This window comes from Siphateles boraxobius, unplaced genomic scaffold (genome assembly GCF_051911475.1).
Source record: "Siphateles boraxobius isolate OS27281-9 unplaced genomic scaffold, OSU_SipBor_1 19, whole genome shotgun sequence".
NCBI lineage: Eukaryota > Metazoa > Chordata > Actinopteri > Cypriniformes > Leuciscidae > Siphateles > Siphateles boraxobius.
In genome coordinates, this window is record NW_027508799.1 from 27,698,719 (window position 1) to 27,714,755 (window position 16,037).

Below are 16,037 nucleotides of genomic sequence, written 5' to 3' on the forward strand. Positions count from 1 at the left end.
ATAAAAAAGATGTGCTGTCCTAATTTAGAAGCCCTCTTCATTAACTGCAAGCCTTTTTATTCACTGCTAGAGTTTTCCTCGTTCTTTTTGGTGAATGTTTAGATCACTCCTCAAGCCTGTGTGAGCACAGCAGTGCAAAAGCTGACTGATCAGATTACAGACGTGGAGCAAAATCACCCGAACTATGTCATTATTATTCTCGGGACTATGATGTTTTTTATTCATGTTTATTTCATGCTGTAACTAGTAGTAAAAAGGAAGAGATGATCAGCACTTTCACTTTGCTTGAAGGACAGCGATCTGTAATGCCACATTAAAGAGCCACAAAACGGAGATAAGAGTAGCTAAGAGAAGCTAGTCTGAGAAGCTGGAAAAACTATACTGCATTTGTGAGGAAACTTAAGGCCTCAAAGACATCACTAATTACAAGCCATTGTCACCTAAATCTACTGCGGATCAACAACTGGCTGACTGTCTGAATGAGTTCTATTGTCGTTTTGACAAAGGCTGTCTCACCCCATAACCACTCTGACCTTCTCTCCGCACAACCATAAACACCTCCTGCAAAACACCCTCTCCCTTCTCCTAGTACTCAACCTGCACTTAGAATCTGTGTAGAGGATGTGTGTTGGCTCTTTCAGAAACAGAAGTTTAGGAAAGCATCAGGCCCAAACTGAGTTTCACCCACCTGTTTGGAAGTCTGTGCTGACCAGTTGTCACCCATCTTCACCTAGATCTTCAACAAATCTCTGGAGATTTCTGAAGTCCCTTCTTGCTTCAAATGCTCCACCATCATCCCCATCCCGAAGAATCCCAAGAACTCAGGACTGAGTGACTACAGACCTGTTGCTTTAACGTCTGTGGTCATGAAGTCATTTGAGAGACTATAGTGCTAGCCCACCTGAATGATAACCTAGGACCCTTGCTAAACCCCCTTCAGTTTGCTCATCAAGCAAACAGGTCCATGGATGACGCAATCACTGTGGGACTGCCCTACATCCTGCAACATCTGGACAAGCCAGGGACCTATGCTAGAATCCTGTTCTGCAACTTTAGTTTCGGCCTTCAACAACATCATTCCAAACCTCCACCTCCACACCTCCAAATGAACTCGGCTCTCTGTGCCCACCTCCATCTATCAGTCTATCTCCAACTTCCTGACAGGCAGCAGCTAGTGAGGCTGGGAAAATTAACATCCAACACTTGCACAATCACCACTGATGCTCCACAAGGATGTGTGCTCTCCTCACTACTCTTCTCCCTCTACACAAATGACTGCACCTCTACTGATCCCTCTATTAAGCTCCTGAAGTTTGCAGATGCCACCACAGTCATCAGCCTCATCCAGGATGGTGATGAATCTGCATATAGAAGAGACACAGCTTGAACAGCTGGCTCTCTGGTAAGACACAACAACCTTGACCTGAACATGCTCAAAACAGTGGAGATAATAGTGGACTTCATTAGGAACATCCCAGCTCTCCCCTCCCTTACCATCATGAACAGCACTGTGGTCTCGTGGTTGCTTGGCTCTACCATCTCTCAGGACCTGAAGTGGGAGCTCCAGATAAACTCCATTGAGAAAAAGAATTGCCAGCTGAGGAAGTTCAACTTTCCACAGGAGCTCCTTAGCCAGTTTTATTCAGCCGTCTGTTCTCTGCACTTCAGTAGTTGTCTGGTTAAGTTCAGCTACCAAATCAGAAGCCATCAGAAGACTACAATGGACAGTCCGGACTGCTGTAATGATTATTTCCCACCCTCCAGGACCTGTACTCTTCCAGAGTGAGGAAGAGGGCCGATAAAATCAGCACAGACTCCGCATACCCTGGCCATAACCTCTTTGCACTGTTGCTATCCGGCTGGCGATTCAGAACAATCTAGGCTTAGGAACAGCTTCTTCCCACAGGCCATCTCCCTCCTGAACAGTCAAATGCCTCATAAGGCCTTTCTAAGTGCAATACCCCCACTGTTTAGTGAAATATTTATTTATTAACCATAATACTGTTAACTGTAAATATGTTAATACCTGTAAATATGCCTAATCTGTGTCTTATACCTTATATATTTTTATTCTTATTTTTATAATTATGTGTCTTTTTGTTGTATTTATATGTGTGCACTGGAAGCTTAATTTACCAAGAAATATTCCTTGTGTGTGCATGTGCAAGCACACTTGGCAATTAAGCTCTTTCTGAATTGTGATTCTGATATGATCCAAAGCATATGGAGGTTTTGGCTGATTTGTGATTGTGAACATGTATCTGATAGTTCTGCTCCTTCCTAACAGGAAGTGTCCGTTCTACCGAACAGCATTCTGGGTATGAAGATGCTGATGAGCTTCTTGCAGGTTAGGACTGAAATATAATAAGGTTACCTGCTACATACAGAAAAGTAGTATGTTTGTTAAATCAAAAACATTAAGATAAAAAATTTTATCTTAGCAGTGTTTAATAATAATAATATGCAATAATATGTATACTGTATAGTAATAATAGTATGTACTGTATGTATGTTGGTATTTATGTATGTGTGCATTTTCACTTCTTTTTCTTTTTCACATCAAAATCTGCAGTAGGAGTCACAGCTGAGTACTATGATGACATCACCACCACTGAAGGCCCAACAGGTCAGTGACTTTAACTGATCACAAAAAATCACTTAATTTAATTACCTATTTGGCCTGTGAATTAGTTTCTGTTTATTCTCTATTTTCTATTAAATTATTTAGAAAAGCAACAAATCACATCAGAGAATTATGATGATGTAATCAATGCTGAACGGAGACATCATAATACAGGTTTATTTCTTTTAATTATTTTGATAGGTTTTAACACAATACATATATATAATTTTTCATTATTTTGTTTAGCAGAAAACTATGATGATGTCGTCATCGTACGACAGTTCTCCAATGATAAAGCAGGTGTGGGTTTCAAATTACACACTTATCCATTAGAACAGGGTTTTTAAAAATTTTTTTGTCAAATTATAGCATGTAAAGTATGAAGACATTTTGCATGTAATTAACAGTAGACACATTTATATCAGAGGGTGTTCAGGAGGAGTATGATGATGTGAAGAATGTCGGGGAATATATGAGTGACATATATGGTACGTTATTGACACTTTTTTTTTACTGAATAATTTTGGTGTAGCCCTTATAATAGCTTTATATTATAAATTTCTCTTGTTCTGTTGTCTCAATAGCTAATTTAAATGGACTGAAAACATTGTGTTCATTATAATACTTTTTAAATCATGATGATTACATTAATTTGCTCTTGTTTTTTAATAACAGACTATGATGATGTAGAGGAGGAGCCAGGAAAACAGGGAGGGGCTTTATAACTCAAACCACACCCCCTGCAGTAAATCAATTTTCAGTTTTTAAGTGATCTGCAGAGTTTAGGTGTTTAAGATCCTATATACTGTATGTTTTAGCTGCAGTCCAGCAATATTTTATGTTGAATTCAGCTTTCAAAATATTAGATTTCTTTAGTTTTTGCAGACCATGCTTTTTTCTTTTTTGCTATTTCATGAATTGTCTATCATATAGCCTTAGAAATTTGAGGGGGAAAAAAATCTTTACCTTTAAGCCTAGACCACAACAGTTTTTAACATTTTACAGCACCTTCAACTGATAAAAATATAACTCCTCTTAAATGCAGAACCACTGCAGGTGGACTTTTATATTTTACTAAAAGTTGTTGGAATTTACTTTGGGAAATACGTTAACAAAAAGCAGCTGTAAACAATTATCAGAAAAGCATTTTCACTTAATGTCCTGCAGAAGGAGTTTCTGACCGTCAAAAAGTAACACGTCATGCACTCTGAGCTGAAATCTTCAGTGTTTATAACAGAGCTTTTTAATATACTGTATAGAGACTCTGTTTGTTTCATGTATTTGTTTTGAATTGATGTCTTTTTCTATTATTATCTATTAAAGGGTTAAAATCAGACTGACTATGTGCATGAAATTGGGGGGGAATTGGGAAGGGTGAACATTTGTATTTAAACACATTGTGTCTTTTGTACAGAAAAAGAAAAAAAAAACAATACATTTCTGTGAAATATTTCTGTTTTTTTATTCACAAATTGTCCTTTGCTGTGTCTCTCTTTCTTAGCATAATATTAACTCCCAGTGCTCCTCAAGCTGGGGTAGTTGTCAGTGTCATCTCTTCTCTGCTGGTGTCAGACTTTGTGTTTCCCACATTCACTCTCATGACAGCTGGGTGACTTTGTCAGCACTTTATCATGTGTGTGTCTCCTCAGTAACGTGCACGTCTCTGCAGGGCCGTGCACAGACCTTTTGAGGGGCATGTGCTGAAACTGAAAAAGGGCACCCCCCTCCCTTTTTCCCCCCACCAATAATCAAAATTCATATAAGAACAAAAAATAGTTATATCAGTTATAATTTTTTTAAATAAATGTTATAGTTATAAAAAAAATGTGTATATATATATATATACACACATTTATTTATATATATATATAATTTTCTTTCTCTGCTTTGCACACACAAAGTTCAATAAAATATTTTTTTTTTAGCTATTCTGTTTGGTTTCATAAGCTAATTTGTATTATTTGGTTAACATTGCTCTACCTTCCCCTCTTCTCAATGTCACACATAAACATGAGTCAAGTATTTTTGAGAAACTATTTTGAAATATAATTTAAATAATTATGTCCAACTCATTTCCAGATTATAAGAAACTATAGCCATACAATGATAGCCATACAACTATAGCATATCCAACATGTATCTACCTGGCAAAAACTTGATACTGTGGAGGACCAGTAATGTTGGTCTCTTGAAAGTCCCTTGTTCACTACACTTTCCCTAAAATAAGCCAGCAATGAAAATAAATAAATAAAATAGTGTGAAAAGTACAGTTGCAGTGAAAAGCATTTCCGAAGGATCATGTGACACTGAAGAGTACTGAACTTGAGTAATGATGCTGAAAATTCAGCTTTGATCACAGATATAAATTACTTTTTTAAATATTTAAATAGAAAACAGTTATTTTAGATTGTAAAAATATTTCACAATATTACTCTTTTTGCTGTATTTTGGATCAAATAAATTAAGCATTGGAATCAATTAAACCATGAATTACATTCTGCATGATAAAATATAAAGATTTCACAGTGATCTTCTGTAATGTTTTTTTTCCTAGTTACTACTACAACATTACTCTAGTAAAACCATGTTTTACTACATTTATACATGTGAGGACGAGCGGACAGTATAGAATACTATAGATTAAAAAAACTATATAGTGAATACGTGCATATCAACAGCCTTGAATTAACCATAATTTAATATTATTACCATAACAAGATGAAATGTTAATAAATTAAGTGTATCAACAATCATAAATCAAAGAAGAAAATTTCTTAGAAATATATACCTAGGTGACGACGAGGATCACTCAGTCGCTTTGTGTAGTTTCAGTATGAAACAGCGAGGGGGCGCACCTGTGCTTATGATTTTCCGATGGTAAAAACTAATTATATGTTGTTGTATTACTTACAGGGGCGGATCTGCAGGGGAGCAAGGGGGGGCAGATGCCCCCCCACTCTAGAGCCTTGCCCCCCCCAGCTGCCCCCCTAACTTTGATGATCCAAAAACTGTACTTTAAAAAACAACTCGCAAGCTTTCTCAAAACAGTGAACTAAACGATAAATTTACCAAAATTGAACAATTTAATTTGTATTAAAGCCCCTCCCCCCTACCCCTCAAATACTTAGTACGTCCCTGATTCAAACGTGCAGAGCGGCGTTCGCTCAGCTCTCTCACACACACACAGCGAGTCTGCTGCGGTGCGGTGGCCCTGCAACCCGACTGGAGAGACTGAGCTGCCTCTAAAGGTGAAGTGAGTTTCCCCAGGTGTAGTTAAACACACGTTTAACTTAGTTGCATTTTTAATGAATGCAGTGTACATGCTAAAGACGATCCAGCATCAGCAAAAACAGCGAGTCTATTACATTAGCCAAAATCAGCGGTCAAATCGTTCCCTCGTGATTTGTAAGAACACTCTTCCCTTTGATTAGCCTATTTTTGATTTTTGTACAGACATACAGCTTAATAAAAAATATAAATTGTTTGTATCAATAACGTTTACTGATGGTCGCCGTTACGTTACAACACACAATACAGTGCCAGTTAGGAGATCGATCATTTGATTAGCTAAGCAAATCCAATTCCTCTCAGATATCACAGCAATGAAACCTTAGGTTACAACTGGGGAAATAACATATACAATTAGGATTATTAAGTAGTCTAAACATAACTGGTGTGTGTGCATGTGATACATCTTTCTGATTTTATATTTGTTATATAGGCTATTAGCTACATCCCAGTCAGCAAACAAATTTGGCCCAGATTTGGCATGTGTATGGCACAGCTGGCATTCATCCGGAACTGGCATACAGCATGTGGGCCAAACATGGCCCGGGTTTGGCAGAGATGGCACTGGATTTAAGACGGCACCCAAGACATGGGCCAGATGTCAAATGGAGTATTTGGCCCAGATGTCAAATATAGATATGTGCGCCATATATGTATGGCCGATCTTGAGCCACATTTAAAATCCTTTTCAAATATTTTTGAGTAAAATCCCAATGTTTTCCCATACAGAAAGGTAATATATTCACATATATGTGAAACGCTGTAAAATATATTGAAATACATTTTGAAAATATATTTTTAAAATGCATAACATAAAGCTGTTGCTTATTTAAATATGTGTGTTTATATGTAAAATTATATTCATGCCTCATATATGACAGGCGATGATATTATATATATATTGTAGAATAGTATATCCATACACTGTAGCCAAAGTCCTGTATACCAGGACTTTTCTTTTCATAATTTTTCCACTATGAGATATGATTTAATCCTGCATTCAATATTATACCTAATCTTGACAGATTAAAATGAAACTATAAAACATAATTTAATTTCAACACCACACACAGTCTTATCAGAGTAACTATGAAATGTGTTACTCATGATGATTACTCTTTTACCAGTTAGTTAATTAAGATGATCACAAATTGAACATATATGTGATTGAAAGAGATTACATTTATTTGAGAAATGATAGAAACGTATAACATTTATGACAGATTTTTCTAGAAACACATAGCTTGTATCATAGACAGTAAAAGAAATGGACACATCGACTCAGACTTCAACGGAGAAAAGTTAAGTCAATTAGAAGCACTCACTTCCTGATTGCCAAGCGCACTGTGCATTCACAAACTGAGCTTGATGACGTAGATTTGACGTGAGCAACATGACTGACATTTGTACGTCTTCTAGTAGCTGTGCCAAGAGGAATCTGAATCATTCCCTTCCGAATCTTGGGCTTCTCCCTCGACTTTATTCCTCCACGTCCCCCGATTGCGCGCGAGCTTCTACTTCTGTCTGTACGGTCATTTCTCTTCTGTGCGACAGAGAGTCGCGTGTATGACGCAATCGTTAGCCTATTTTTACAAAAACCAAGACGTAAGATACAAGGTAATGGAGCCTTTTATGCATTGTCGTGTGATGGCAGGTGAAGGCTTGTGAATCCGCATGATCGCGCCGAGTTTTTTTTTGAGGCTTTCAAAAACCCGGAAATGCGAAGCTGACCTATCAGAGCAAAATTGACCAAAAGGCGCAATTATCATTTGCAGTGCTTCATGGGATTGTAGTTTTATTTACCCAGTTGGCTTTAACACACATAGTCTCGTACTTTTGTATTTTTTAACAAATTGTCAAATATTTTTTATTTTCAGATCGAATATTGTACACGTTGTGATTCAAGCTTTAGCTGGTTGTTATGATTCATGGCGTATAACGCTTTAAAGCAACAAATCTACAAAGAGAAAAGTGAATGAAAATACTCCCGGAACCTGTATGTCGAAAAAGTGGGCGGGCGCTGCAGTCTTGCACAGACTTCAGTAACGGTCAATTTGCACTGAACCGGGAAAAAGGCAGCAGTGTTGGTAAGTGAAAACAGCATTGAAGTTTACTTAAGTCATTTTACGGACTTAATGATTAATTGATGTGTGAACATGCTATCGAAATTATAGTAAACTGTTCTAATTAAAATTTGCACGCCAATGACCTAGTTTAAACGCAGTTTTAATCTAGGTGTTTTAAATACAATAAACTAACATGTCCAAAAAGTCAGTCAATAATGTCACTTAAATGTAATCATATTTGGCAGATGATGCAAGGGTTGCATGTTATGGTATTTGTGGTTGGAACAAATTTCTGTAAAACTATAATGGGCATTTCTCAGATCAAGGGCCAAATTGGGTTGCTGCAATTCTGAAAATTAAAATCCCAAATTTGACTAACTTTAAGTGGTATACATCAAATGATCAGTCCTCAAGTCAGGAACAATGTTATGAGCTTGGTTGAGACCATAAGATAAGGGAATTTATGATTTTTTGTCATTTTTTTAACTATGTCAAGTAAATGTGTCATTACCATCACATCATCGAATATATGTAAAAAATCAAACTTAGGCTAAATGATAAATCAGTGCTTTTAAAACATTTTCTGGTTTCACATGGAATCTATTTTATCTTGAACTTAATGGGATTGTTGATTTTTACTTGCAAGATGAATTATAGTCATCTAAGTGTCTACCCTGGCTTGGAATATAAGCTTATTTTAAGTGAATGGCGTACATCAAAACTTTTTTAATACAGTGATAATTCAGACTGTCCAACATTGTCAAAAATATATAATTATAGGATGTTTTTGTAATTTATACATAATTTATTGGCAAAAATATGTATGGTGATGGTGATGACATTGCTGGTAATGACAGTTTGTTGCGGTGATGACAAATCACTGATCATAACCTATTGTAATTTAAGAACTCAAGTGACTTCAGACCAAAAACAACAACAAAAAAAACACCAGCTATAAATTCTTAAATAACAGTATGTTTAATGTATCTGCCGTCATCACCATCACAACCTGTCATTACCAGCACAAGCTGTAATGTGCTGGTAATGACTGTGCTGTAATGACATTTTTGTCAAAAAACTAGCCTTGCTAGCAAAGATGATGACTAAGCAAGTGTAGCTAGCTTTCTACATGTAATGTACACCGTTTTAACTATTAAAGTGATAAATATAATCCAAAAATGTTTAAAAATACAGAAATGCAACACATATGGTATGACGCATAATAAGTGTACATGACCAACACAAAGAATAAAGAGTATATTTAAGTAGTTTAGAAAAGTAAGTTTTCTGGACATCAAAGTATCAGTCTTGAAGCTTGAAATCCATGTGCTCCACTATGCTAGTAGGAGCACATGGTTTTACTTGCTAGTAAAAACAGTTAAAAAAAGTGCCTTTATGAAGAGCGTGTTGGTAATGACAGCTAAACCATGGGACAGGTAGAAATTAATCAAAATAAAGTACAAAATGCATATACCGGTATGCTTCATCTGTGCATGTAGTTTATTAGTTCAGGTAACATTTAATTCATATGTATATTTTTTTATTAATTTGTGATAAATAATGTTTGAGATATGGCACGACATGTGAAAACTCTGGTGGTGGACAACACCAAAACACAGATATTGTACCACAAAACACAGATATTGTACCACAAAACACCAATAAAATGTGTTAAAATCATTAGTAAGAGCAGCTATAAAAAAATCTAGGCTTGTTTTTGTTTATACTAATTAGTGGTGCTAAAATGTATTAGATTTAATTAGTTTTTAATAGAATTATGCCCTGTGGACAGAAATAGGCCAGAATTTTAACTTACAATTTAAATAAAATTGTTTGACCAATATTTTGGAATTTGTCATGTTGAAATTGAGTAAATGCTCGAAAAAGGGGTATTCGTTATTTTATTCTATTTCACTTTGAATGTAATAAGTAATAATAAGTATCTTAAATGAACTAAACAATTTGTAATTAGGCATCGAAAATATACAGTATACTGCATCATCAATACAGTCTATGTATTGAGTTTTAATGATGATTAATTGTTTTTAATTAGTGGTTTTAATTAATCATCAAACTGCTAATCATTTCATTGTTAAAGCTAGTTTGCTTTAGCAATTCCAACTGTATTGTTACAGACTTTTTTTCAGAATGCAAGCAGAGGCTAAAAAAGCTTATCTTTTTCTGGTATTTTATTATAGTCTATTAAAAACAAAATAATCTGTTTTTTTTGTTAGTTTGTTTTTAGGATGAAGAACAAAAGGTTTCTGTAAAGTCACGGTATGGATAAGGTATGGAAGTACAATGATAGGAGCAATTCCAGAAGAAGGGCACTAAAACTAGTCCGTGAATTGACTGACTATGTGGAACATAGGGAGGGGGAGGTGGAGGACGATTCAGAGTTAAGTGTTTGTGTTGATTCTTCGGGGGAATCAGACATGGAAATTAGGGATGAAGAAAGTGACCACCAGAATATTGAAGAAGATGTTGAGGATAAGGAAGTACATGAAGAGGCTGCAGCTTCTGTTGAGGACCAGTCTGATCTTCGAGATCCTTGTGGTCAGAGAGATTTGGAAAGTTCACTAGTAGATTGGGCAATTGAATTTGGAATTTCATTAATTGCTTTGTCAGCACTTCTTTCCATTCTCAAAGTCCATCATTCCTCTCTGCCTAAGGATGGAAGAACGTTGCTGAAAACAAAAACAAGATACAACATTAGGAGTATAGCTGGTGGTGTGTTCCATTATTGTGGAATTCTGAATTCTGTTAGGAAAATCCTTGATAACGTGTGGCATACTGTGGCAGACAAACATGTCTTCAAAATACAGTTGAATTTTGATGGACTACCACTCTTCAAGAGTACTAGTACACAGATTTGGCCGATTCTTGGTTTGCTGCAAGGTCAAACTAAGGCACCAGTGTTGATTGGACTCTTTTGTGGTACTTCAAAGCCAAATTCTTTGGCTGATTATCTTCATGATCTGGTTCACGAGCTAAAATGTTGAGGGATGGGTTTCTGTTCAACCAGAAAACATTCTTTTTGAATGTTGTTTCTGTTATGTGCGATACCCCTGCCCGAGCCTTCATCAGAGGTGTGAAGTCACACACTGGATATCATGGATGTGACAAGTGTCACCAAACAGGTGTCTGGAAATCAAATCGAATGACATTTCCTGAGGTGAATGCAAAGCGCAGAACTGATGAGAGTTTTAGGCAAGCAACTGATGAAGAACACCACATTCAGCAGTCACCTCTTACAGACATTGGCATTGACATGGTCACATGTTTCCCTCACGATTACATGCACTTGGTTTGTCTGGGTGTAATGCGGCGTCTTTTAGACTTGTGGATCAGCACCATCGGTCCCTTGCACTGTCGCATATCATCCATTCAAGCTTGCATGGTGTCAGATAGACTTCTTGCACTGAGAAGTTACATTCCCAGTGAGTTTGCGCGAAGGCCTCGGGCACTGGCAGATCGATGTAGGTGGAAAGCAACAGAGCTACGCCAATTTTTGTTATACACTGGTCCAGTTGTGCTGAATGGTGTTTTACAGCCTCAAATCTATGACAACTTCATGCTTTTGTCTGTAGCTGTGTACATTTTGGCAAGTCCAGAATTTTGTATGGAGATGAATGACTTTGCAAATACTCTGTTGCGTTCATTTGTTGAACACTTTGGCCAGCTTTATGGTGAAGAGTTTTTGGTTTACAATATTCATGGCCTCAGTGCACCTCAGTGAAGATGTCAAAATCCATGGCAATCTAGATCTAATATCAGGATTTCCCTTCGAAAATTTCTTAGGAAAACTAAAAAAACTGGTACGAGGGCCTTGCAATCCTTTGACTCAGGTGATGCGTAGATTGTCAGAGATAGAAAATAGCAACTACAGTTGTGATGTAGAAGAGGCAATTAAAAAATTGGATAAAGAACATACGGATGGGCCAGTACCGGAGTGCTTCTCGCAACAAGCTCGTCAATTTAAAGTTCTTGCGATTGATGATGTAGTTGTGAAGCTCAATGAGAGAGATTCTTGTGTCAGAATCGACAATAAGTTGGTTTTAGTCCAAAACATTGTTGAGGATAAAGGTGCAGTATATCTTGTGGGCAATGAGTATAAACAGGTGGAACACTTCTTTAAATATCCTATTGATTCAAAAGAGTTGGGAATTTATGTGGTTTCCAACCTCTCCACAAAGGTCAAGTGTTTCATGACAGGAAAGAAGCTGCAGAAGTATGTGAGATTGCCATTCCGAAACAGATTTGTTGTTGTTCCACTCCTGCATCAAGAGAAATAACTCTGAAGACGCTTGTGTATAATAGTTGGCTGAGGAATGTCATTCTTGTCTCTTTAGATGTTTCACATTGTTGTCTTTGACAAGACAAATGAGGTAGAAGTTGTGCCTTTAGTCTGGATTAATAATGGAGATTGCATGTGGCCTCCAAATAAGATTGATATAACCAAAGCTGTGAAATCACAGGAGAGTCCTGGAGATGACTGGAAGCCCCATAAGGCCAGAATTATTTTCACGTCAAGTGAGTTGTTTTGCCACCACTTTCTTCAAATTGAATAGTTATAAGTAATAAGTTAAAAGTAATATGTTATAGTTAAAATCACAGTTTTACTTTGTAATTTTATTTTTGTGATGCTGTTTTTCCAGATGACTACAAGGAAGCTAGACGTAAACTTCCTCTAGCTGTTGATCACACCGATCACATCAGACCGATGGAGGAGACTCACCAATTGCATTTCAAAGAAAAAGAATGTAAGGTTTTAGTTTGTTTGTTTATTGTTTTTCACCACATTTACAAATAAAAGCCTATCTTGAAATTGATAAATGTGATGTTAGACCCAAGAACATTCTTTTCCCTGGAGAAGACGACGACGATGATAATGCGATGGAAGAGTACCTGAAAGAACCAAAATCAAGAAAAGGGTAGGAAGCTTCTGCTTTTTATAATGATAATGTATTTTATCACAGCAGATAAATGACTAAGACATTTTGTACTTTTAAGCAGAAGGTATTCTATACCTGATGCTCCGAAAATTGCTAGACATGCCAACAAATTAGACCCAGGAAAGCCAAACTGCCTTAAGCTCTTCCACGGTAGTCCTGACCACCGCAATGATGAGATGAAAGGCATTAAAGGAACAAAGTCCAAAAAAAGTAAGAAGCATCAGCCTTTTTAAATTACAGTGCATTTTATCAAAGCTGTTAAAGGACTAAGAATTGTTGTACTTTGCAGGAGGTATGCCTTGCCTAATGCTCCAGTGATCTCTAGGGAACAGATTTCTCCTGCAGTAGACAGCCTCCACCTTAGTGGCCAAGGCAGAACTGACCTTTGTTCACGTGATCAAAGCAGTCCTGACCTTCATTCACATGGCCAAAGAAGCCCTGATGTTAGCCCACATGGCCAAAGCAGTCGTCACCTTTGTCCACATGGCCAAAAGAGTCCCAATCTTCTCCCAAGTTGCTACAGTCCTGACTTGTATGCCGATTGCCACAGCACTCCTGAGATCCAATCAAGTCAGCAGAACAGCATTGCTATGTTATCCTCAGGCTGGAATGTTCTCTCTGAGAGTTGTACATCAAGTAAATCAAGCACTGAGACCCTTTTAAGCCATGCCAACGTTGAGGTCAGAAGACCAGCCCACAAAAGTAAAGAGATCCATAAAAAAAGGCACTCCGAACCTTCAAGGCTCCCTGAGCCACACCAGACCACGGACATCGAGCAAACATCCAGTCACCAAATGTGTGAGTATATTAGTGTTTAGCCCTTCTCACACAGAGAATGCACTAATAGTGTGTCATGGGATTAGCCTTAGGATCGTCTGATTTTGGTTAATTCACATGGTCAGCGATTTTCCGCAATCTGTGCTAGAGATGTGCAACAGCGATCGAGTACTCAGCCTTGACAGCAATGATCGATCATGAAAACGATAATCATGGGAAAAAAATCTGATTAGTTACAGCAACTTTGAGCGGCACCATGAGCTCTTATTTTTTTAGCTTGCAACAGCATGAGGTTCAAAGTATAGACGTGAGAAGAGAGCAATGCATGGCTTCGAAGTACATAGTGATGTCTGGGTTGGCTACATCTAAATCTAATATAGGATGCGTTGGGATATTAACATTTATTATGCTGACTGTGCTGCATATTACATGTTTAGTTTCATGCTCAAGTGTAATGCCCGACAATGATTGAGTTATTTGAGACGGTCATATTGCTCTCTTGCATCTCTCACTCTCTCTCGCTAGTGCATAACTTAGTTCACTGGCATATGCATCCTTTTATACAGATAAGTTGTAATGTTAACGTCAATGCTATGTATCCAAGTTATCTGATTAATATTATAGGAAGTGTCATAAAACGGGTTTCAGTTTATTGGCATAAAGTCAGCTTTACCTCAGGCAGCTATTCTTTTTTAGATGCTTCTTTTTTAATAACATTGCTACATCACAATCTAACTGTTATAATCATGTGTTCATGTTTGATAGACATGTTTGCATGTCAAATTTTTATATTTAACATTCATTTTCATAACAGATTTTTATTATCTCCATTACGGCCTTGCACAAGCCCCTCGCCATGAGTACTCGATTAATCAATTTTGAAACCTATCGATGATCGAAATTGCCAAAAATCCCCATCCCTAATCGGTGCATGCTCATAGTCATCTGCACAAAACACTTCTATAAAATTGATAGCTATGTAGTGCTCCCTGCTTGCTGTGTCCCATGTGAATGCATGTGTAATGTTGTTTTTATACTTATTAAATAATGTCAACACCAATTGTGTTTTGGTAAATAATTTTGCTTATAGGTTTCTGAATTAAAATTTTGTTTTAATGTAGACATTTTATGTTTTCTATAGGTGTGTGGCAAGTACAATTTGGACAACAAAAAAACTAATCTGTCTGTCTTTTTCTTTTTTTCCTCTTAGTTCTTCTTCGTAATATATTAACAAAACAGGAGATGCTTATGGACCAAATGCGAATTATCTTTAAGACCCTCCAGTGTATGCAATCAAGTCAGGAGACAGGCCTAGATCGAAATTTGTTGCCTCTCAAAGATCTCACTTCTCTACAGAACATGGAGGACAATCTGCGGAGTACTCCTGACCTCCATAAGCAATTGGTATGTGAGCATTTCTTTTTATAACATTAAATCCTAGTTGGTTGGCTTTTATTTTCCAAATAAGTTTATTTTTCTCTCAATAGCTTTAAGGGATAGTTCACCCAAAAATCAAAATTCTTGGTGTATTTTTTTTTCACCTTTCAGATTAACAGAATTGTACTTCTGATGAAATAAAATACTGACACAGTTTTTCATTTTTAATACTGTAAAATTGCTGGTCTTTAAACTTTCTATCATGTAGGACTATATATATATGCATAAACGCAACATGTTTCAAGGTCCAGCTTGCTGTATAAGGTAAAAATATTTTCTTTCCAAACTACTGTGTTTGTGATTGATAATGACATCATAATAAGATTATAACAGTTCAAAGTTTTCAGCATAAGATGAAAGTGTTTTAAGTTAAAAAATAAGTTGGATACCGCTGATCGCACATTTTAAACTTCTTTTTGACACTGAACGAACAAAAATTTATCCATGAGTACATTGGGGCCTTAATGAAACCCATCTTTCTTAATTCATTTGCATCTCTGCTCTCCTTTTTCCCACAGTAAAATGGCACACACAACGTAAATGGTTTACAGTAGATTAGCCAGAAATTGTAATGTGTGAGCACCTAAACAGTTTCTCAGGAGCACACAAAAAGTTTCTTAAGTATATATATTAGGGCTGTCAATCGATTAAAATTTTTAATCTAATTAATTACATACTCTGTAATTAATTAATCTAAATTAATCGCATACACAATCTTACAATGTTTACGTGGTACAATTTCTGATAAGCTACGTTTTTATTATTATTGCTTGACACAAATTTCACGATTTCAATTTAATTTAAATATTGTGATTTGATGCAATATTGACTCATTTGGATAAATATTAGGTACACAAGATAGGCATTCATTTTTCTCAAGAAAAAAAAAAT

General features: G+C 36.6%; 1 protein-coding gene across 2 annotated transcripts in view; it reads left to right on the top strand.

Moving 5' to 3' along the window:
• LOC143742041 (scavenger receptor cysteine-rich type 1 protein M130-like) overlaps window positions 1-16,037 on the top strand; it is a 95,944-nt gene that overhangs the window by 14,543 nt on the left and 65,364 nt on the right. Inside the window, exons 18-23 of one of the 2 annotated variants that reach the window (XM_077234669.1) lie at window positions 2,288-2,347; window positions 2,573-2,626; window positions 2,729-2,797; window positions 2,873-2,923; window positions 3,049-3,111; window positions 3,299-3,957. In XM_077234669.1, coding sequence (XP_077090784.1) covers window positions 2,288-2,347; window positions 2,573-2,626; window positions 2,729-2,797; window positions 2,873-2,923; window positions 3,049-3,111; window positions 3,299-3,348 — 347 coding nt within the window. In that variant the 3' untranslated portion in view covers window positions 3,349-3,957. Of the gene's footprint in view, window positions 1-2,287; window positions 2,348-2,572; window positions 2,627-2,728; window positions 2,798-2,869; window positions 2,924-3,048; window positions 3,112-3,298; window positions 3,958-16,037 lie in introns of those variants that run through there. The other variant, XM_077234668.1, reaches the window with a different exon arrangement.